The sequence below is a fragment of the Scyliorhinus torazame genome, chromosome 13, assembly GCF_047496885.1.
Source record: "Scyliorhinus torazame isolate Kashiwa2021f chromosome 13, sScyTor2.1, whole genome shotgun sequence".
NCBI classification, from domain to species: Eukaryota; Metazoa; Chordata; class Chondrichthyes; order Carcharhiniformes; family Scyliorhinidae; genus Scyliorhinus; species Scyliorhinus torazame.
The window spans coordinates 51,404,246-51,428,131 of NC_092719.1; the positions used below are offsets into that span (position 1 = coordinate 51,404,246).

The 23,886-nt window shown below is 46.4% G+C and overlaps 1 protein-coding gene across 7 annotated transcripts in view; it reads right to left on the bottom strand.

Moving 5' to 3' along the window:
- The window catches only part of tbc1d22a (TBC1 domain family, member 22a), a 517,208-nt gene that overhangs the window by 402,773 nt on the left and 90,549 nt on the right, over positions 1-23,886 (bottom strand). For all 7 annotated transcript variants that reach the window (XM_072471465.1, XM_072471464.1, XM_072471460.1 and 4 more), the window contains exon 5: positions 8,866-8,936. In XM_072471465.1, coding sequence (XP_072327566.1) covers positions 8,866-8,936 — 71 coding nt within the window. The remainder of the gene's footprint in view (positions 1-8,865; positions 8,937-23,886) is intronic.

Sequence of the window (23,886 nt, forward strand, 5' to 3'; positions counted from 1 at the left end):
TTGGGGGGGGGGGGGGGGGGGGGGAAAAAAAAAAAGAGTACAGGGTCTGGCTTGACGGGGATGATCTACTTTTGTACATATCAGGCCCTCTGTGGGGGGGGGTTGGAGGCATTATGGGGGGATTAGAGGAATTTGGTCGGTTTTCGGGGCATAAATTGAATATGGGCAAGAGTGAGGTCTTTGCAATCCTTTAAAAAAGCAAATGCGGTGATCTCGGGATTTGTTTGGGCAGGTAAAACCCAGGTGTGGAAGGTGTTGCTGGAGCAGGGGCATGGTGGGAGGGCTGGCTCTTCCGAATGTTATAAATTATTATTGGATGACGAACATAGCGATGGTCAGGAATTGGGCAGTGGGGAAGGGGTCGGTTTGGGAGTAGGTGAAGGCGGCCTCATGTAGGGACACATGTTTGAGGGCACTGTTAACGGCGCCTCTGCCATTCTCACCGGCCAGATACTCCACAAGCCCAGTAATAGTGGCAGCCCTGAGGGTGTGGGGACAGTGGCGACAGCACACGGGGTTGAAGGGTGCATCGGTGTGGGCACCGATATGTGGTTTGCCCCGGGGGGGGCTGGATGGGGGGATTCCGGAGGTGGCAGCTAGTGGGGATCGAGAGATTTGGAGATCTTTTTATTGATGGGGGCTTCCCAAGCTTGGAGGAGGAGTTTGAGTTGCCAGGTAGGAATGGGTTCTGGTATCTGCAAGTGAGGGATTTTGTGTGGAGGTGGGTTTCAACCTTCCCGCACCTGCTGTCCCGGGGGCCACAGGAGAAAGTAGTGTCGAGAACAGGAGTAGGAGAGGGGAAGGTTTCAGAGACCTATAGGGAACTGATGAATTGGGAGGGAGCCGGAGGCCGGATTATGGGAAGAGACCCTGAGGCGAGTCAATACATCCTCGTCCTGTGGCAGGCTCAGCCTGATACAATTTATTTAAGGCGGTCCACAGGGCACACATGATAGTAATAATAATCTTTTTTATTGCCACAAGTAGGCTTGCATTAACACTGCAATGAAGTCACTGTGAAAAGCCCCTAGTCGCCACATTCCGACGCCTGTTCGGGTGTACAGAGGGAGAATACAGAATGTCCAAATTACCTAACAGCACGTCTTTCACCTGGATGAGCAGGTTCTTTGAGGGGGTGGAGGATAGGTGTGGGCGCTGTGCAGGGGGTCCTGCGAACCATGTCCATAAGTTTTGGGCATGTCCGAAGCTGTGGGTTTCTGGCAGGGGTTTGCTGATGTCATGTCAGAAGCATTAAAAGCGAGGGTGGTACCGAGTCCAGAGGTGGCGATTTTTGGTGTGTCGGAAGACCAGGGAGCCCAGGGGATGAGAGAGGCCAATGTCCTTGCCTTTGCTGCCCTAGTGGCCCGGAGACGGACCTTATTAGTTTGGAGGGTCTAGGAACCCCCTAAGTCGGGGGTATGGGTTCGTGACATGGCGGGTTTTCTCAGACTCGAGAAAATTAAATTTGCCTTGAGGGGATCGCTGCAGGATATGAAAGGTTTGGAAGGGTCCAAAAAAGAATGATGAGACCGGTTCCAGGGAATCACAAATTTAGTTGTGGATTGACCAGAGAAGATTGAAAGGAGATTTGATAGACATCGTAGACAGAGAAAAACAGTTACCGTTGGCAGAAGGGTTGAGAACTGGAGGAGTCAGATTTAAGGCAATTGGCAAAAAAGAAACAGTGTCACGTGAAAATAAAAAATTGCTTCTTTGCGCATCAAGTGGTCAGGATCGGAAACGCACTGCCTGAGAGTTTGGTGATCGCTGATTTGATCATGGCTTTGAAAAGGAAATTTGGATAATTATCTGAAGAGAAAGATTGTGGAGGGGAACGGGGCAAGGGCAAGTTGAGCTGTTCTTGCAGAGAGTCAGCACAGATACAGCAGGTCAGATGGCCAAAAACGGGTTCACACATTGGAAACAAATATTGGTGAAGTTCTGGAATTCTATTGGGACCCTGATGCAGTATTCTTGTAGACACCTACAGAAGTCCTCGTGCAATATTGGTGCTGTGGGCTACCTCAAATAACATCTCAAATTTTCTATTTGGGTGCATGGAGAGCTTTGAATGTAGTTCTCATAACTCCATTCAGCAGTAAGTATCTGGATTTGAAACATAAATACAGTTTCAGATATAAAGCTCAAGAACCGAACTAGCAAACTTCTGAACAAATTTGACAGGACTCCCTGGAACAGAATCCCAGCAGGCCCCAAACATCACAGATTCAATTCCAAATAATTTCAGGTTTCACAATTTATTTTTTTTAGAAAATATTTTATTGAGGCATTTATAATTTTAACACTTGTCAACAGTAACCCAATAGAACCCACAACAAAATAATCATCATCAACCCAAACACAAACGCCAACCAATATGGCTTATAAAAACACACCTCCAGCCCTTCCCGGCCCTCCCGCCATCGGTTTTCCTACCCTTATTCGTCACTTCCAAGCCTTCCCTTTTTCTCTTCTCCCCTCTCCCCCCGCCACCCCCCCCCCCCCCCCCCCCCCCCCACCACCCCCCATCCCCCAGCTGACAGTCTATTTTTTCTCGAAGAAGTCATTGAAGGGCTGCCATCTCCGAGCGAACCCCTCAAGGCAAATTAAATTTTCTCAAGCCTGAGAAACCCGGTCATGTCGCATAGGACACTGTTAAATAAGTTAAGAGCTCATGGTGTTCAGGGTAAGATCCTGGCATGGATAGAGGATTGGCTGACTGGCAGAAGGCAGAGAGTAGGGATAAAGGGGTCTTTTTCAGGATGGCAGCCAGTGACTAGTGGTGTGCCTCAGGGGTCGGTGCTGGGACCACAACTTTTCACAATATACATTAACGATCGGAAGAAGGAACTGAAGGCACTGTTGCTAAGTTTGCAGATGATACAAAGGTCTGTAGAGGGACAGGTAGTATTGAGGAAGCAAGGGGGCTGCAGAAGGATTTGGACAGGCTAGGAGAGTGGGCAATGAAGTGACAAATGAAATACAATGTGGAAACGTGTGAAGTTATGCACTTTGGAAGGAGGAATTTAGGCACAGACTATTTTCTAAATGTGGAAATGCTTAGATAATCAGAAGCACAAAAGGACTTGGGAGTCCTTGTTCACGATTCTCTCAAGGTTAACGTGCAGGTTCAGTCGGCAGTTAAGAAGGCAAATGCAATGTTAGCATTCATGTCGAGGGCTAGAATACAAGACCAGGGAAGCAAAGGCCAAAACGTCCCCATCCCCGTCCCCCGCAGCCGCCACCCTGGGCTCCCGGGTCTTCCGACACTCCAAAGATGGCCACCTCCGGACTCTGAGCCACTCTCACTTGCAGGACCTCCGACATGACGTCCGCAAATCCCTGCCAAAAGCCCCTCAGCTTTGGACACGCCAAGAACATGTGTACATGATTCACAGGACTTCCCACATCGCCTGCACCCGTCCTTAACCTCCTCAAAGAACCTGCTCATCCGGGCCACAGTCAAATGAGCCCTGTGGACCACCTTGAATCGGATCAGGGTGAGCCTGGCACACGACAAGGGCGCACTAACTCTCCGCAGGGCCCCTCCTCCCATAACCCAGCCTCCAACTAACCACCACCCCTCCCCCTCCCAACTCTTCTTTCCACTTTCTCTTCATCTCCCCTATTGGGGCTCCCTCCCACTCCTCAGCTCCTGTTCTCAACATCACCTTATCCTGCCCCCACTCCCCGCTTTTGCTGGAGGTGTGGAAAGGTCGAGATCTGCATCCTTACAAAATCCCTCACTTGCAGGTACCAGAACTCGTTCCCACCTGGCAACTCAAACTTCTCCTCTAGCTCCTCCAAATTCAGAAAACTCTCATCAAGAAAGTTCCCCAAATCTCTTGATCGCTGCCCGCTGCCACCTCCGAAAGCCCCCATCCAGCCAGGCTTTACAATTTCATGCAGATTGAATAAAAACTTACCTGAGAGTACATACAGGAAATAGTGAGATAATTATGTTGTTTCTCCTCTCGGTTTTAAGACACAACAACCAGGTGGTTCAAAAGCCCAGGGAATAGAAAGTAGAACAAATCAGTTAGGAAAAGAATAGAGCTGCTAAGACATGAAACTTGCTTCCTGCCTTTGGATTGGAAAGAATTCCTATCTGATAAAATGAGAAAGCTTGCATAATTCTACACAATCCATGGCTTGGTAATTGACTTAAAATTCACTCCAATTTATATTAATTAGCATAGCCTGATGGTTCAAAATGATGAAAGTGGTTTACCTTAATTTTACCCAACAGTGTTACAGCACATTTTTAATATTAAAGAATTAAACAAAATGGTGGGTAACTGATCAAAATTTGTTGTTCATGAGACAGAAAGTTAAGAACATTAGCATCACATCCCACTTCTCCTCAGTTCTAAAGAGTAGACACAGAGTCATAGAAGTTTACAGCATGAAAACAAGCCCTTTCGGACCAACTTGTCCATGCCGCCCAGTTTTTACCTGTAAGCCAGTCCCAATTACCCGCATTTGACCCATAGCCCTATATACCCAGCTTTCCCATATAATTGTCTAATTGCTTTTAAAAAGACAAAATTGTACCCCCCTCTACTACTGCCTCTGGCAGCCAGCTCATTCCAGACACTCACCACCCTGTGTGTGAAACAATTGCTCCTCACATTGGACTCAAAATGTTAACTGTGTTTCTCTCTCCACAAATACTGCCAGACCTGCTCGGTTTTCCAGCACTTTGATCTCCAACATCCACAATACTTTGCTTTTATTTAGCAATGCTACACCAGTGACCGGAGTCTCAGACCATCTGAATAATAATGTTGTAGACATGGCTATAAAGATATACAACTTCTTGAACTTATGATGGTCAAATATTGGCAGAAATGTGTAGCTCCAGATGTCACTGCGTCATAGTCATGATGCTGAAACAACTTAATATTGCCTAAATTGTCTCTATATCAAATCTTGGTTTCTAATGTTCCTGTGAAACACTTTGCACCTTTAATGTAATAAAATGCTCCAAGGTGTTTCACAGTAACATTAGAAACCATGATTTGATACAGAACCAACTCGGGCAATATTAAGGCAGGTGTCCAAATGTTGGGTCAAAGAGGTACATATCAAGGAGCATCTGAAAGAAGAGATGTGGAGTATTGCAGAGGCTTAAGGAGGAAATTCCAGACCTTTGGGCTTTGACAGCTGAAGGCAATTAATTAAAACTGGGATTGTAGAAGCAGTCGGAATTAGAGGAGTGCAGGTACCTCTGAGGATTGAGAGGCTGGAGGAAATTAACAATCTGGAGGGGGGTATTCATGGGGAAATTTCAAAACCAAGGTTTTGTTTGAACGGAAGCCAATGTATGTCAGCAACCACAGATTTCACGGGCAAAAAAGACTTAGTGCAGGTAAGGACACAGGCAGGCGAGATTTAAATGGCCTCATCCTTAGGGAGGATAGAATGTGGAAAGTTGGCTGGAGAGCCTTCGAATTTGGATCCCCAGAGTTTCTATAAAACCAGTTGGTTTGCCACACTCTGGTGAAGTTGAAAGGAAAAAGACATGAATGAGGGTTTCAAAAGCAATTGAGCTCAGGTAGTGGCCAAGTTGGACACAGTCACGAAGGTGGATATACATGGTCTTAGAGATGTTGTGGATATTTGGTCAGTAGCTCACCTCATGGTCAAATATGAGCATAAGACCACAAGACATACGAGCAGAATTAGGCCACTCGGCCCACTGAGTCTGCTGCACCACTCAATCATGCCTGATATATCTCATCCCCATTCTCCTGCCTTCTCCCCATAACCCCTGATACCCTTATTAATTAAGAACCTATTTATCGCGGTCTTGTGATCTAGCATCCACAGCCTTCTCCTGCAACGAGTTCCACAGATTCACCACCCTTTGGTCAAAGAAATTCCTCCTCATGTCTGCTTTGAAGGATCATCCCTTCAGCATGAGATGGTGTCCTCTGGTTCTAGTTTTTCCCACAAGTGGAAACATCCTCTCACGTCCACTCTATCCAGGCCTCGCAGTACCCTGTAATTTTCAGTAAGATCCCCCCTCATCCTTCTCAACTCCAACGAGTACAGACCCAGAGTCCTCAACCATTCCTCGTACGACAATCTCTTCATTCTAGGGGTCATTCTTGTGAACCTCCTCTGGACCCTTTCCAAGGCCAGCACATTCTTCCTTAGATATTTGGCCCAAAACTGCTCGCAATACTCCAAATAGGGTCTGACCAAAGCCTTATACAGCCTCAGAAGTACATCCCTGGTCTTGTACTCTCGCCCTCTCAACATTGAGTGCCTACATAGCATTTGCCTTCCTAACTGCCGACTGAACCTGCATGTTAACCTTAAGAGAATCTTGAACAAGGACTCCCAAGTCTCTTTGTACTTCTGATTTCCTAAGCACTTCCCCATTTAGAAAATAATCTATGCCTCCATTCCTCCTTCCAAAGTGCATAACCTCACACGTTTCCACATTGTATCCCATCTGCCACTCCATTGCCCACTCTCCTAGCCTGTCCAAATCCTTCTGCAGCCCCCCTGCTTCCTCAATACTACCTGTCCCTCTACAGATCTTTGTATTATCTGCAAACTTAGCGACAGTGCCTTCAGTTCCTTGTTCCAGATCATTAATGTTTATTGTGAAAAGTTGTGGTCCCAGGACCGTCCCCTGAGGCTCACCACTTGTCATCGACTACCACCCTGAAAAAGACTCCAAGGTTGCAAACAGCCCAATTCAGCCTGGGATAGGTGGCTAGGAGAGGTAGATGGAGTAATTAGCCAAGGAATATAGAAGGAAATAACATTTAATGGGAAAAAAGTCTGTTCGTTCAGACAAGCACTAATAGAACACTCGAGAGAGGTGGCAGATATGGTGAGATAGAGCTGGGCTTCGGCAATGTACATGTGAAACCTGATGCAGTGTTTTCGGATGTTGTCGTTGAGGAACAACATTTAGGTGAGAAATAAGCAAGGATCAAGGATAAATTCTTGAGACATTGTGGGAATGGAAAGAGAAGTCATTGCAGATAAAACACCGTCTACAATTAGATACAATGGAATCAGCAGCCTCAACCAACGGAACAATAATGGCAATGTGCTTGAGGAGGATGTTGTTCTCATCACAGGTTGGGAAGAACAAGGAAGAATAGATCACCTTTGTCAGCAAGCCGGAAACCTAATTTGAGGCACTCAAACATGGAGTCCAGGGAAAGATGGGCATGGATTTGGGTGGTGATAGCAACTTTAAGTTTGGTGAGGAAAGGAGGTTGGAATTGAACAGCTGTTTGCAACAGAAAGGGTTTTTGTTTTGTGGAGAGGTGAGAATGACAGCAGTTTTGAATGAAGAGAGGATAGCACCTCGAATAAGTAATCAAATTCAGATTGCTCAACATATATGACAAATTCTAGAAAATTCGTAGGTGCCTAAATAGCAACAACCTGATACAATCAATGCCAAGCCTTAAATGCAATGCCTTTACTTGCGTATTTGACAGGAACTTGTACTGGGAATGTACTGGCTCTATAATGTTTAAACATGAAAAATTTCAAATCTTGAAGGAAAGCAGTCACCCAATCCAGACTTTGTTAAAAGTCAAATTTATTAACTTTGTTCTTCATGAACAGGTGTCATAACAACAAAATAATGGTACTCTGTACTGCAAAGTTTAAAACCTGGTTAGGCATAAATCAACTTTGATGTTATTTGCACAATTCTCTACTGAACCTAAAATAATGTACTAAAAAACATAGCATATAATCACTTTGAAATGTCACTGTTGAAAACTGGAATATTTCACATCTCGGGCACCCAACATCAACGTCAAGACCTTGCAGGAAAGAATAATACGTTAACCTCAAAAACATTTCCTACTGCATGAATAACATGTTTTTCAATTTCCAGACGATCCCTCGCAGCTACAGAAAAGAACGGCCAATCGTGTGGCAATCCAAAGCAGTTGTATGCCGTGGGGTCATATCCAATCTGCATGTCTGTCACCTGGCTAACCAAAAATTATATCTAACATGTTTAATGGACTTGACATCAAGCCACTGACAAATCCACATGAAAAATGGTGGCCAAAATCTTCCAGCCTCGGTCGTACGGCTGGGATTTTCCAGTGCCAGCTGACAGCGAATGATGTATTGGCTGGAATGTCAATTTTTCCGTTCTCGCTCACAATGGGTCCTGCCACGGACAAGACCGGAGGATCCCGCCCAGTATTTCTGTTTGCCATATATGCAGTGTGAAGTTAAGATTTTTCGGAGGCGTATCTCGGGAATCCTCTTAACATGCACAAAGGTGCTGCTGGAGATGAATCATCTAAAACCACACGGCCTAACAGCACACACTGATTAGCTTCATGCTGCTTGCTTACCCTAGTACTCTGGTTTGCAAGGTCCTAATGACTGGTCTCCCAACACTTTTAGCAGTCTGTCTGGTCAATTTAAATATTCTAGAGCCTGCCTGGCAGATGCAGAACCTTTTCCAAAGAAGGTTAACTTAATTTGAAAGTTCAACACAAAGTACATCCCCTCTGCAACTACTCTTCCTGCTTCCCCGGTTCAACCCCAGAGGTGAACAGCTATGCTGGATGATGAATGTAGGCAATCAAGATCATTTCAACTGTCCTATATTTAACTATAAGCCAAAGGATAATTTCATCTCACCAGTTTTGAGCTGACGTTAAACACAGATCTAAGCGCTAACAGGCATTCCCCATGCCATGCAAAAAAAAAAAACCTGTGTTGAATCTTAACCAAAGTAACTATCAGGGTGGTGTGAGGAGAGAATTTGATTCACAGATAAAAACCATAAACAATTCATGTTTCTTGAAATTGCTTATTTTTATGTAAATTTCCTCGATATTAAGAAGAAAACACACTTACTGAAAGAAGTTTCCACGTAATTGGTCGAACCTGTCTTGGGATTCCAGACCAGCTGAACTTCCTCAACTCTTCTGTATTGAAAAAAATGATTGTTTTAAGAACATAATCAGGAGTGGAATAAAATAAATAATTGCCCAATACATGATGTGCAGTGCAGGTTGAAATGTTATCAACTCCACATGTAAATCTCAATCATTAACTATTAAAATCAGTGGTGGGGGAGGGGTGAAAGAGATGGGATGTGGGGCAATTCAGCCCCTTTCCTGGGCTGCCTGAGGTTGAACAAGACTTTCCCTCCCTTCACATCTTACTTAACCTTGAGTGAAGTTTGCAATTCCATATCCTCTCCATCATAAAGGCCAACTTGTACTTCCATAACAATTTTGGCTGCCACTCCTGCCTCACTCACCCATTCATTACTGAAATCCTCATCCATGCCCTTGCCAGCTCTTCATCTGAACATTCTAACTCTCCTGGTAGATCTCACCCACCAGTTCATAATCTTGACCCAAATTCTGCTTTCCTTGCTGACATAGTGATCTGGAAACACAGTACAGCCTTTCTCCAGTACATCAATCCACAGCCCACTCACCACTCCCATTCAAACTCGCCATGTGTGCAACACCACAGATTGTCAAGAAGGATTTTAAGTGTAACAGACTGAGCAATTGGTGGCAGGCAATCAGGGAATAGTTTACTAAATCCAGCAGAATGAGATTGGAATTATAAATTTCTCAACCACTGGATTAACTTTTAAGTTTATAAATTGAACTTTTAGGTATTTATTTGGTTGATTGACTGAGAAAAATCAAATCTCCAAGAAATTATTTGAAATTCAACACTCATTGTGTTGTTTGGTTTGCTTAACTCGTTTGTTCATGATTCTCAGAATTTACGATTCAGGAAGAATTCTCCATTAGCCGACGCCGAAGTCGGGAAAGACGATTGGGCAGAGAATTGGTTCTGACGCCAAAATCACGGCAGGTGCCGATTTGTCGCCAAATCGCAATGCTCCAGCACCTCGACAGCGGCGTCAATGTGTTCCGGAACACACATCCAAAAGACACTATTTGCATATCATCAGCGGGCCCTACCCAGTATTCTCCGATGGTGCCGGTCACTTGTGCTTGTAAAAATCGTGAAACCAGCATGGCGGCTGCTGAGGGAGAGAGAGGGGGTACGGAAAGTGTCCAACATCGCCATAGTTTGCTGACAGTTGTGCCGCTGGCCAGGGGGCTTCTGCTAGGCCGGGGGAGGAGTGGGGTGTGGCCAGGAGGTGGGCTATGGGGTCGGGGTGGAAAAACACCATTGCCGCAAGGCACCCCCCTAGGTGCCCTCTGGCCCCAGCCGACCCATCATCTGTACGGGCGAGCTCCAGCACAACCAGTGCCATCTTGTTGGCTGGGATAAGTGTGTGGGGAGTGCAATATGTATATGCGGCTGCAGCTCCTCAGTCTCCCAAGTGTCAATCATGGACCCGGCGAATCCCGCACCATTTTTCATTGGTATCGATTATCTTCCAGCCGGAACCGATGCTAGCCCCTCAATAGTAGCGGAATCAGTCCAGGTGTGGCGCCAGTTTTTCTGTCGTGAAAATCCAAGAATTCTGCGTTGGTGTCAACATTTAGTCTCAGAAACTGAGAATCCCGCCCAGAATGTATTTTAACAAATCTGTGATCAGCTGAAGATCGGCAGTCTACTGATAATTTTACATAATTTCTAAAATTTTTAAAAATAAAAATGAATTAAACCAAAGCAATGAAATGGGAATTTGGTGTTAACAAAATTTCTACTAGAAAATTTGAAGTAATAAACAATTAAGTGTAGTGCGTTATTAATTGAACAAGCTTGGCAGACGTTTGGTATGAACAATGCCTTTGCAAATGTGACATGCAATTTACACATGAGATTTGCTCATGTTGTTAGGGAGGGTTTACACAAGCTTGAGGATGCAAACAAATTCAGAAGGGAGAGAAACAAAGCTGGAAATGGAAGGAAGAAAATTAATGAAAGAGTGCAAACGGCAGAGGAAGTAAACGTTAGAAAATAGATAAAGAAATGAGGTAGCCGCAATATTTTATATATTTCACTGCAATGAGTCTAGTGAATAAGATAGATATGCTGAGGGCACAGATGGATATTTGGAAATATGATATTATACCTATTACTGAAACATGGCTGTAAGGGCAGAAAAGGGAGTTCAATTTTCCTGGTAAATGGGTGTTCAGATGAGATAGAGACTGGGATGAAAAAGGAGTAGGGTCATAATACTAGTTAAAGGAATACTTGCAGCTGTGAGCAGCGATGAAATGCTAGAGCACCATCAAATGAGAATTGAAATGAATAGCAAAAATATAGACAATCACAACTGCTGGGAAAGTATAACAGGCACCCAAACAGTCAGATGGAAACAGACAAGCAAATTTATGAGAAGTACAATATCAATGGGGTAGAAATGGTAAGGGATTTCAATCAACCAGGAAAAAAATCAGTGTAAAAGGTATACAGCCACAGGTTTCAGGAGAGAATTTTCACAAAGTCTGTAGAAAATCCAACATGGAATAGGAAAGCTCCAGGCTGCTTTAAAGAATGAAGCCAGGCATATGGAAGGTGTTTTAGTGAGAGAGCCTTTTTGTGGTCAAAATACAGTTAGATTTAGCAGAACAAAAGTAGACCAGGAGTTAGACGTCCTCAATTGGGAAAAGGTCAATTTCATTCAGCCAAGATTTGGACTTGAAGACAAATCAGCGTCAGAGAGAGTGGGAGGCATTCGTGTGAGTCAATGCACCAGCTACCTGCAAAGGGGTTTAGGAGAAGAGTGGGGATGCTGTCAACACTAAAAATACATGGCAATGAGGTCAGGAGGGATGTAACATCCTGTTTAGCTCTCCATGTCTTTCATGTTCCATCCACAGTTACTGATGTGGTTAATTTGTTGGAGTTTGGGATCGGAGTAGTAAGAGGGAACTTTGGTTTCTGAAATGGATGATGTGGACGGAATTTTAATACAGTGCAACTGAGCGTATACAAAATGAGCCGAGTGAGCAGTGCGCGTGTTGCACCTTGCTGAGCAAAAGACGATTATGATCAAGGAATCATAAAAAATGACAATGTCTACGGACACTGTCAAAACAGTGGATTGATTTATCAACAGTTTTCTAGTGCATTTATTAACTTTGTGGCAATGGCTATTGTACAACATTGTGAATCTACAAACATATCTAAAATGTCATGTTCATTGTTGAATGTTTTAGATTAGGTCACGGTCAAAGAATCTAAAACATTCATTGTTCATGGGATTCCCTCTCATATTGGAATATGGAATCCGAAACATAGAGAATCGGAGCAGGAGGAGGTCATTCAGCCCTTTGACCTGCTCCGCCATTCTTCATCATGGCTGATCATCCAACTCAGTCACCATGCCCTTAAGATTATGACCCCTGGTTCTGGACTCCCCACCATCTGAAACATCCTTCCTGCATTTATCATGTCTAGCCTGGTTAGAATTGTTTTTAGGTATCTGAGATTTCCTCCCCCCTCCCCGTCATTCTTCTCAACTCCAGCAAATATAATCCTAACCGACTCAATCTCACCTCATACGTCAGTCCCACCATCCCAGGAATCAGTCTAGTAAACCTTTGTTGTACTCCCTCCATAGCAAGAACATCCTTCCTCAGATAGAGAGATCAAAATTGCACACAATAATCCAGGTGTGGCCTCACCAAGGCCCTGTAAAACTGCAGCCGACACACCTGCCCCTGTACTCAAATCCTTCTTTATCGCCTGTTGCATCTGCATGCTTACTTTCTGAGACTGGTGTACAAGATCACGCAGGTCTCATTGCACATTTGGGGCTGGTTTAGCACAGTGGGATAAATAGCTGGCTTGTAATGCAGAACAATGCCAGCAGCGCGGGTTCAATTCCCGTACCGGCCTCCCCAAACAGGAGCCGGAATGTGGCGACTAGGGACTTTTCACAGTAACTTCATTGAAGCCTACTTGTGACAATAAGCGATTATTACTACATTTCCCTCTCTCAATGCAAAGCCATTCAAATAATAATCCGACTTTCGGTTTCTGCTACCATCCATATTATACTGCATCTGCGTGCATTTGTCCACTCACTCAACTTGTCCAAATCACACTGAAGCAGCTATGCATCCTTCTCCCAGCTCACCCTCCCGAAAAGACTTTTTGTGTTGCAAAGGGTTCAAAACAACAGAAAAAACAATATTTTGAAATGTTGGATGATTTCAAAACATCAGCAGAAATGGGCTCAACAATGCATTTGGGGCTGGAAGGACAGGGCTGCTGAAATGATCAAAAAAGCATTCTGGAGAAGTGAACAAACTAGAAATCGACAACCCTTTCAATGATCAACGGTAGGTTCTTCAGGCGGTAGTTGCTGAATTGGATTTGTCCTTTTTGTGGACAGGATATACTTGGACAATTTTTCACATCGCTGGATAGATGCCAGTGTTGCCATGTTACTGGAGCAGCTTGGCTTGGGGTGCCGCTAGTTCTGAAGCACAAGTCTCCAGTACTATTGTTGGAACGTTTTCCCTGGCCTGAAACCCTTTCAGTATCCAGTGCCCTCTTTATATCATGTGGAGTGAATCGAATTGGCATCTACGATTCTGGGGACCTCAGGAGGTCAGATGGATTATCCACCCAGCACTTCTGGCCAAAGAAAATGTTTCAGCCTTGTCTGCACTGATGTGCTGAGCTCCTCCATTAATAAGAATGGGGATATTTGTGGACTCTTCTCATCCAATTATTTAATTGTCCACTACCAGAAATGACTGAACATGCCAGGACTGCAGAGTTTAGATGTGTGTGCACATGCCTATGTGCAGATGTTTTATATCACAGGAGGATCCACCACAATTGAGAGCTACTAATCTAAATTTCTGGGAACGAGCCTCCCACAAATGGCTCAAGTGTGCGTCGGGATATCAAAATCTCATTCAAACTGAAGTCAGTCTCTTGGTCCAGTGTTGTTTCACATTTGTAAACAGTACGGCCATGCAAGACAGAAAATATTTACATTTCTGTGAATTCACTGCCTTGATGTGCTCATTCATATTAATTTTATTTGTTACGAGTATTTTTTTTATTTGCAGTAACCTACAGAGGATACAAGTGGAAACAATTCCAAGTTGCAATAAAAAAAATTGAGCTTTCCGGCAGCAGCACAATTAACTGGGGCGGCTTTGTGAAAATGCCCCAAGTGCTTTTTGAATAAACTAAATTAATGCTCACCATTATCAGCCATAAAGTTAATGGCAATGCTGTCCCGGCATTCACTTATCACCTCATGCTAACTTTGATGGCCTTTTGTATTATTTATTTCCAATAACTTGTTACATTAAAAAACTGTTGTTTTTAAAATGAAAAGGCAAGCCTTCTTCCCTCAAGTCAGTGGTCAATTGAAATAGCCACTGTATTTCAGCGTGGAAAATCATCCATCGTCGACATCACAAGGTAACACTTTTACCACATCTTTTGTTAATTTCACATTGTTATGCTTACAACAGAATTTACAAAAAGCTGATGAAAGAAGATTTCTAAACTGATAAAATTCTGTCAACAATGCAGTTTAGGCATGCCGAATTCCCAAATTAGCTAACTGGAAAAGTGAGCACATTTTCCCAGTGCATCCCAACTGTGTAAAGTCACAATAGTCCCAAATAACCATAGGCTGCTTTGCCTTTTAGTGGGAGAATTGACTGGTGGTGATTTAACCGGAGGATCACCACACCTCAGGCGAGGGACAAGATTGAGAAGGCGGGACCTTCATGAATAACCTCAGCCGGTACAGGAATTGAACCCACAGTGCTGGCCTTGCTCGGAATCACGACCCAGCTGCCTAGCCAACTGAACTAGCCCGGCCCCTGACTGTAATGAACCACAGGCTCCCGATCATGGCTTGCCTTTATACAAAGTATCCCAAGGTACTTGATTGATGCACTATGAAACAACATTTTGACACCATGTAAGGAGATAGTAGGGTAGCTCATCAAGAGCTTGGCCAAAGGGGGAGGTTTTAAGAAGTATCTTCATAGAGCAGAGGTAGAGAGGCACAATGATATAGGGAGTAAATTCGAGAGACAAGGGCATCAGCAGCTGAAAGCAGAGGCACCAACGTTACAGCGATTAAAATGGAAGACGTGCAAGAGGCCAGAATTAGAACAGTGCAGTGTCAGGAAGGTCACACCTTGGATGTGCTTACAGACACAGGAATGGGTGAGGCATTGGAAGGATTAGAAAACAAAGATGAAACTGAAAAAAATCACGCCATTAGGCCTCCAGAAGTTAATGTATGTCAATAATCGCAAGGGCAACGTGTGAACTGACTTGATGTGAATTAGGATACAGGTGTTTTGGATGAGTTCAAGATTATGGAGGGTAGAAGATGAAAGATTGGCCAGCGAAGTACAGGAAAAGTCAAGTGACTTGGAAATAAAAGAATGGATGATGATTTCTCCAACATGAGAGTTAAAGGAGCAGCAAAGGCAGGTGACAGTTACAGAGATGGAAATAGACTGTTTTGATAATGGAACGGATGGGTATTTGAAACTCACCTGTGGGTCAAGGTTGTGAGCTGCCTGGTTCAGTCTCAGACAACCAGGAGGGGAATGACGTCAGTGACGAGGGAAACAAGAGTGACTGACAGGACATCCGACTTTTGTCTTCCCAATATTTAGTCAAGAGAGCTGGCAATATGGTAGATCTCTCCTGGAAGGGAATCTGAGCGGTCAGCAGCTTGGCTGGAATATGTGCAAGGGAACAAAAGGTGGGTCAAAAAGGAAAAAATGGCCATGAGATAGGATAGGAGAGAAACTGGAGAAAGGTGAAAGTTCAGGACTAGGGTGGGCCGGGAGACTTTACAGGAAGTCTGCTTTATAGAAGGCTATGGAAAGGAAGGATACCAGCCAAATGTATGGTCTCAATCGTAGCAAACTTGAAGTCCATGAATTCCTTCTATCCCTGCTGGGGCCAGGGATAAAAGAAGCAGGGAATAGGGATTCAAGAGGACAGATTGCACTGGAGTAGAGAAGCCAAGGGTTATCTATGCATTCCAGGATGCTCCAGAGTCTGTTTTGTGGCAAAGCAGATCTGGTAATTACTCACTTAACCAATTGACTGCCATTAGTGTTTTGAGTCTTATCTCTTAGACTTCAGAGAGTGGAAATGAGGGCTGTACCAGGTGAGAGAAAGTAATGATTTTAATGGGGACAAGATCAACAAGCTATGAATGAGCAAGACCTGTCCAAGCACTCGGGGAGGGAGGGTGAGCGGGCGCCCGGAGAGCGAGGACGAAAGGATGAGGGCACATGAGCGTATTGGGTGTGGAGAGCAAGAGCACATCATGGGATACAACAATAGGGTGACCTCGGGGGGACGGGGGGGGGGACGGGGGGGCTGAAGTCAACGTGGGGAGAGGGAGATTGAGGGGAACGCTTGTGAGGAGGGCGGGGGGGGGGAAATAGAGTGAGTGCTCACGGCTGGCTCACTTTAAGTGTCAGGGATCCCATGTACCCTGAACACACACCCAACAGGCAATCTCATCAAATCTCACTGAGTCAGTGGGCACCCAGAGTCTAGAAGTGAGCCCCGAGTCTGGGTATTCTCTCACACTGATACCCAGTATTACTCAATTTCTTAGCAACTCATGGCTCTGATCTTTTAAATCAGCAAGTTGTTTTTCATACCTCCATTTATCTTTAAAAACCATGTATAATGTTGACCAAACTTCATCTTTCTGAAACTTGTTCAATGGCCCCTTGATTGAGAACAATTTCATAAAGTGGTCCGCCGTGTGGAATGGGTGCTTGCTATAGACAGAGCGAAACAATTCCATAGTCAATGGATCAGATCAAAGATCTGCTTTCCTTCCACATCCATGGTGGGCAATTAAACAAATAATTAGAAAAGAAAGACGCTCTAAGAACATGCCCATTGTTAATGATGGCAGAGCCCAGCACATCAGTACACAAGACAAGGCTGAAGTAGTTGCATTATCTGTAGCCTTAAGTACTGAGTTGATGATCCACCTTGGCCTCCACTGGAGGTCAGGACCATCGTCTTCAGTCAATTTGATTCACTAAATCGCAAAATAGCTGAACACATGGAATACAACAAAAGTCCGAAGGCCCCAACTACATCCCACAGTGGTGTTGATGACATTCTCCAAAATCAGCTGGGTCCCTCACGAACCTATTCTAGCTGCTTGGCAACATGGGAAATTGTCCTGTCCTGTCCACAGAAAGTAGGACATATCCAATCTGGCCAAGTAATTCAGTTCATTCTCAATCAATAAAATCATGGAAGGTGCTTTAAACAGTTTCATCAGTAATAACCACTTCATTGATGCTCAGTTTGGGTTCCACTGGGGTCACTTGGCTCCAGACCTATTTACAGCCTTCGTTCAAACATGGATAAAAGAGGTGATTTCCAGAGGAGAGTTGCCGATCACTGCCCTTGACATCAAGTCATCATTTGACCGAGTGTAGCAACAAGAAGCACTGGCAAAACTGAAGTCAATGGAAATTAGGGGAAAACTGGCCATTGTTCCACTGAGCACAGAGGAAAATGTGTATTTTGGGGACCAAACATTTCAACCACATGATATTGCTGCAGGGTGTGTTCACTGAGAATTGCAGTCTTCAGTTCGATTTGTAACTTTCAGATATTGCATGCAGCACGACCTGGACAACTTTCAGGTTTGTGCTGCTATGTGGCAAGTAACACTGGGGCCACACAAATGCAAGTGAATGTCCACCTCCACCAAGAGAGAGACTTACATTTACCCATGACCTCAGGACATCTCAAAGAGCTTTTTAGCCAATTAAGTACTTCTGAGTAGTCAGTGCTATAACATGGGAAATGTGTGGTCAACTTACACAGAGCAAGTCATTACAAACTACAATGTGATAATCTGATCTTTTTTTGTGAAACTGATTGAGATAAATATTCAAGGATACCGGGGACAACCTGCTCTTCTCTGACATAGCGTCATGGGAACATTTACGTTCAACTCAGAGGAGCCCTTGGTTTGAAGTCTCACTCAAAAGAGTGCACCCAGCAGTGCAGATATCCCTCAGCACCCCATTAGAGTGTCAGCCTTGATTGTTGTGCTCAAGCCCAATACTGGAATTTGAATGCACAGGACAGAATCTAACCACTTGATATTGGCCAGGAACTGAACTGGACCAGCCAGATAAATACTGTAGCTACAAGAGCAAATCAGAGGCTGGGAATTCTGCAGCAACAAACACCCGACTTCCCAAAGCCGTTCTGCCACCTACAAGTCAGAATGGTTACTGAATTCTTACACTTGCCTGAATGAGTGCAGCTCCAAGAACACTGAAGAAGCTAAGCACCATCCAGAACAAAATGGTCCAATTGGTTGACACCCTCCCCACCACCTTCAATATTCACTCCCTCCAGCACTAACACAGTGGCAGCCATGTGATCTAACCATAAGATGCTTTCTGCAGCGCACCATGGCTTCGCCAAACCTACTCCATACACCACGAGAAAAACAAAGGCATAGACACATGGGCACACGATCACCAGAAACCCCCCTCCAGACCAGAAATCATCCTGACTTGGAATGATATCACCATTCCTTCACTGTTGCTGGACAAAACCTCTGGAACTCTCTTCCCAACAGCACTGATGCTGTACCACCACCACATGGATTGCAGTGGTTCAAGAGGCTCACCACCTTCTCAAGGGCAATTAGAGATGGGCAATAAACGCATGCATAGCCAACGATACTCCCATCTCAAACAAAATAAATAACAGCCCAGAGGCTATTCATGCCATTTCTCTGTGCCACCGGGACAAAAAGGATACAGGACAACAAAGCAGGGCCGCAGTGCGCCCCCAACAGAGGGCACGGCGCCAGGTCGGGGGGGTCCACTCAACAGAGGCGGGAGAGCAAACGGGGGAAAGAGGGACAAAAGAGGGGTGTACGGGAGAGGGGGGGGGGGGGGAAGAGGGGGGGGACGACAAGGAAGGAAGGACAAACAAGGCTAGAAAGGGAATAACAACAGGGCTACAAAGTGACACAACCAAGGGCTCGGAACAAGGAATCGCTGCAAGCATCCACCCAGTACGGTCTCTGGGCGAAGGGAGACTCCAGAGTGCAGGGGACTACCCGTGTGCTGGACGCACAGTGGGCGGCCATGTCAGGTGCCCCCTGGGCAAAGGGAAACCCCAGAGTGCAGAGGCCCGACCGCATGGAGAGAGCAGTGACAGCGGCCATCCTGGACGGCCCCCTGTCAAACGGAAACCCCTGAGGGCAGGGGCGCATCCACCAGGTAAGTATGGTTAATCCCACAGGAGTGAAGGTACAGAAGCCCCCCCACCAGGATAGTCACCTGGAAGGTAAGGGGACTCAGCGGCCCAGTGAAAAGATCCAGAGTCCTCACCCACCTAAGAAATATGAAGGCCGACATAGTCTTTCTCCAAGAGACACACCTGAGAGAGCAGGACCGACTGCGGGTAAGAAAGGGTTGGGTGGGACAGACCTACCATTCCTGCTATGGAACGAGGGCCAGGGGGGTGGCGATACTGGTCAGGAAGAGGACAATGTTTAGGGCGACGAAGACGGTTACGGATGGTACGTCATGGTCAGCGGGGCCCTGGATGGGGCACCGGTAGTACTAGTTAACGTGTACACGCCCAACTGGGTCGACACGAGCTTCATCAAAAAGACCATGGCAGAAATCCCCGACATAACGTCGCAACGACTAATCATGGGGGGGGCGGGGGTGGTACTTCAACTGTGTACAGGATCCAACGACTGACAGATCAAGCTCCAAAACGGGGAAAACTTCAAGCATGGCAAGGGAACTCAGTCACTTTATGGAACAGATGGGAGCGGTGGACCCCTGGAGGTTTACCCATCCAGGGGAGAATATTTTCTTCTCCTTCTCCCCCGTACACAACGTATACACCAGAATTGACTTCGTGTTGGGGAAAACGGTGCTTCCGGGGATAGACAAAGTAATATCTGACCACGCTCCACACTACATGTACGTGAGGCTGGATACGGGCAGGGCCCAACGCCCCACATGGAGGTTGGGCATCGCCCTACTAGCTGACAAGGCCTTCAACGAAAAGATATCGCAGGCCATAGCAGAGTACACAGAGAACAACCAGAACGGGGAGGTCTCATCCGCCACGTTCTAGGAAGCGCTAAAGGCCGTAGCAAGAGGGGAAATTATCGCTTTCAAAGCTCGAAGAGATAGGGAGGAAAGGGTGGCTAGGCAGCAGCTGGTCAACTCCATACTGGAGGTAGACCGTAAATACTCCGAGGCCCCGACCGTAGAGCTCCTGGCGGAGAGGAAGGAGCTACAAAGGAACTTTGTTCTGCTGTCCACCAGGAAAGCAGTGCACCAACTCCACCAGGCACGTGGGACCCTATACGTACACGGAGACAAAGCCAGCCGTCTGTTGACACGCCAGCTGAGAAAGCAGGCAGCCACCAGAGAAATTGCACAAATCAGGGATACCAGAGGCCCATTAGAAACAGAACCAGAAAAGATCAACAAAACCTTCAAGGCCTTCTACCAAGGGCTGTACACCTCAGAGCCCCCAATGGGGGAGTCCGGGATGAAACGGTTCCTTGATGGACTGGACATTCCAGTCATGGGGGAGGGCAGAAAACATGGCCTGGAAGCACCACTAGCATGGGGAGAGATCATGGACAGCATTAGCTCCATGCAGGTGGGGAAGACGCCGGGACCAGACAGGTTCCCGGCGGACTTCTACAAACATTTGCAACAGCCCTGGCCCCGCACCTGCGGGAGATGTTCACATACTCGCTAGCTTAGGGCACACTGCAACCCACGCTAGCACAGGCCTCAATCTCACTGATACCTAAGATAGATAAAGACCCAACGGAATGCGGGTCATACAGACCCATCTCACTGCTGAACGCAGATGCCAAAATACTGGCCAAAATCCTAGCCAAAAGGCAAGAAGACTACATACTGGAGGTGGTCGCAGAGGACCAGACGGGCTTTGTCAAAGGTAGACAGCTAACCGCGAACATCAGGCGCCTGCTGAACGTGATAATGACCCCATCCCGGGAGAGAATATCAGAGGTGATCGTCTCCCTAGACGCAGAAAAGACCTTCGATAGGGTTGAATGGAAATACCTCAGGTACTGGAGCGGTTCGGGCTTGGAACAGGGTTCACCTCCTGGGTAAAACTCCTATACAACGTTCCCATGGCGAGCATACGGACCAACAACACCAACTCCCAATACTTCCAGCTGCACAGGGGCACCAGACAAGGATGCCCTCTCTCCCCGCTGCTGTTTGCTCTAGCGACCGAGCCATTAGCAATCGCGCTCAGAGCAGCAAAAAGCTGGAGGGGGATCCGAAGGGGAGGCAGAGAGCACAGAGTCTCACTCTAAGCAGATGACCTGCTCCTCTACATTTCAGACCCACAAAGCAGCATGGCCGGAATCATCGCGCTCCTGAAAGAATCTGGCGCCTGCTCGGGCTACAAACTCAACATGAGCAAAAGCGAGATCTTGCCGGTACACCCACAAGGAGGGGGGCAGCACTTATGGGACTGTCGCTTAAACAAGCCCAACACAAATTTCACCACCTGGGAATCCAAATAGCCCATGACTGGAAAGGGATCCACAAATGGAACCTCACTATTCTGACAGAGGAAGTAAAAAAGGACCTGCAAAGATGGAACACACTCCCACTCTCCCTCACAGGGAGAGTCCAGACGATCAAAATGAACGTACCGCCCAGGTACCTCTTCCTACTTAGATCCATCCCGATCTACATCCCCAAGGCCTTTTTCAAAGCACTAGACAAACTAATCATGGCGTTCGTATGGGGTGGGGGGAGGAATGCTAGGATCCCAAAGAAGGTTCTACAAAAAACAAAATCCAGGGGGGGGCTAGCCCTCCCAATGTACAATTCTACCACTGGGCGGCGACAGCCGAGCGAATAAGGGGATGGATCAAGGAGGCAGAAGCCGAGTGGGTGCGCGCGGAAGAGGCCTCTTGCATGGATACCTCCCTCCGGGCCCTCGCCTCGGCAGCTCTCCCTCCGGGCCATCGCCACGGCAGCACTCCCATCTCCACCCAAAAAACACTCCAGCAGCCCGGTGGTGATAGCCACCCTCCAGTCCTGGAACCAACTAGGGCAGCAATTTGGCCTGACCAAAGTGTCGGACAAAGCTCCCATCTGCAACAACCATAGGTTCACACCAGCGCTGACTGACGTCACCTTTAACAAGTGGGGACAGGACGGAGGGACACTGACAGTCAGGGACCTATACACAGATGGCAGGATCGCATCAATGGAGAACTGACAGAAAAATTCCAGCTAGCCAGGGGGAACGAGCTAAGGTACCTGCAACTCAAAAACGTCCTACGAAAGGAGACAAGGACCTACCCACAACCGCCACGACAGACATTACTGGAAGAGTTACTGAACGCAAGCATCCTAGGTAAAGAGAACTGTAGCACATGTATGACCGACTGGTAGAAAAGGCCAACACCGTACTGGATGCAACAAGAAAGAAATGGGAGGAAGACCTAGGGATTGAAATAGGGTGGGGACTCTGGAGTAAAGCACTGCATAGGGTCAACTCCACCTCCACGTGCTCAGCCTGACGCAACTAAAAGTGGTACATAGAGCCCACTTAACAAGAGCCCGTATGAGTAGGTTCTTCCCGGGGATGGAGGATAGATGTGAACGGTGCCAAGGAGGCCCGGCCAACCAAGCCCACATGTTCTGGTCTTGCCCCAACCCTGCGGGGTACTGGACAGCCTTCTTCGAGGCAATGTCCAAAGTGGTGGGGATGAGAGTGGAGCCATGCCCGAAAGTGGTATCTTCGGGGTAACAGAGCAGCCAGATCTATTCCTGGGAGGAGGGAGGACGCCCTTGCCTTTGCCTCCCTGATAGCCCGCCGTAGAATCCTGTTCGGCTGGCGGTCAGTAGCACAACCCAAAGGTGCAGACTGGCTGTCTGACCTCCCAGAATCTCTCCAAATGGAGAAAATCAAATTCTCCATCCGAGGGTCAGACAACGGCCTCCACAGAACGTGGCAACCATTCACCCAATTGTTCCGGGACCTGTTTGTGGCCAACAAGCAAGCAGAAGAGCCAGGTAGCCAAGAATCAGGGAAAAGTAGCCAAAGCATGAGGGGGCAAGGGGGGGGGGGGCAGCTAAACCAATGAGGAAAGAAAGGTGAACCACAGGAGAAGGGGAAGGGGGGGGAACCAGAGAGGTGGGGGGAAGCTTCCTAGCTGGAAGGAGGGCACGGGAAACGATAACAAACTTGGCATCTACAGGGGCAGAGGACAAGGAAAATCCGGGCGAAAGACGGGACGAACGGCTGAAGCTGAGGTGAACGCGGGACGACAACAGCAGCGAAATCTGTCCGGGAGAAGCAAGTGACAACACCAACACCAGACCCATTCACGTATTGTCCCCTGTAATTGTTTCTCCGGCACCCAAATGTATATCTACCTCCCCAGTTTCTCTTCCCCCCCCACCCACCACACACAAACAGATGCCTACTTATGTGTTAAAAATAATATTACCAATTGTACAGAGTTGCTGCTGCTGAGCTGATGCATAATTCCCTCCCAGTTATTTTATTTTATTTATGTTTTGGTTTGTTTGTGCTCTTCTATATATATATATATATATATATATATATTCTGTGTACATAACAGTAAATATAATTTGTTCAAAAACCCAATAAAAATACATTTATAAAAAAAATAAAGGATACAGAACATAAGGTGTAATCTGACATTTCACCAATGTCCATGATAAAATCTAGTTTTCAAGCTGTTGTCTCCACGGACTATGGTTTCGAAGCTGGTCTTTTTCAGACAGTGCTTAACAAGAGCAAGGGGGTTGGCACGTAATTCTGAATCCCTGACTGTGACATCGACTACTAAGAAATCAGCACATGGTCTTCAGTTGCTAGGGGTTGTTTGGGGGGGGGGGGGGGGGGGGGGGG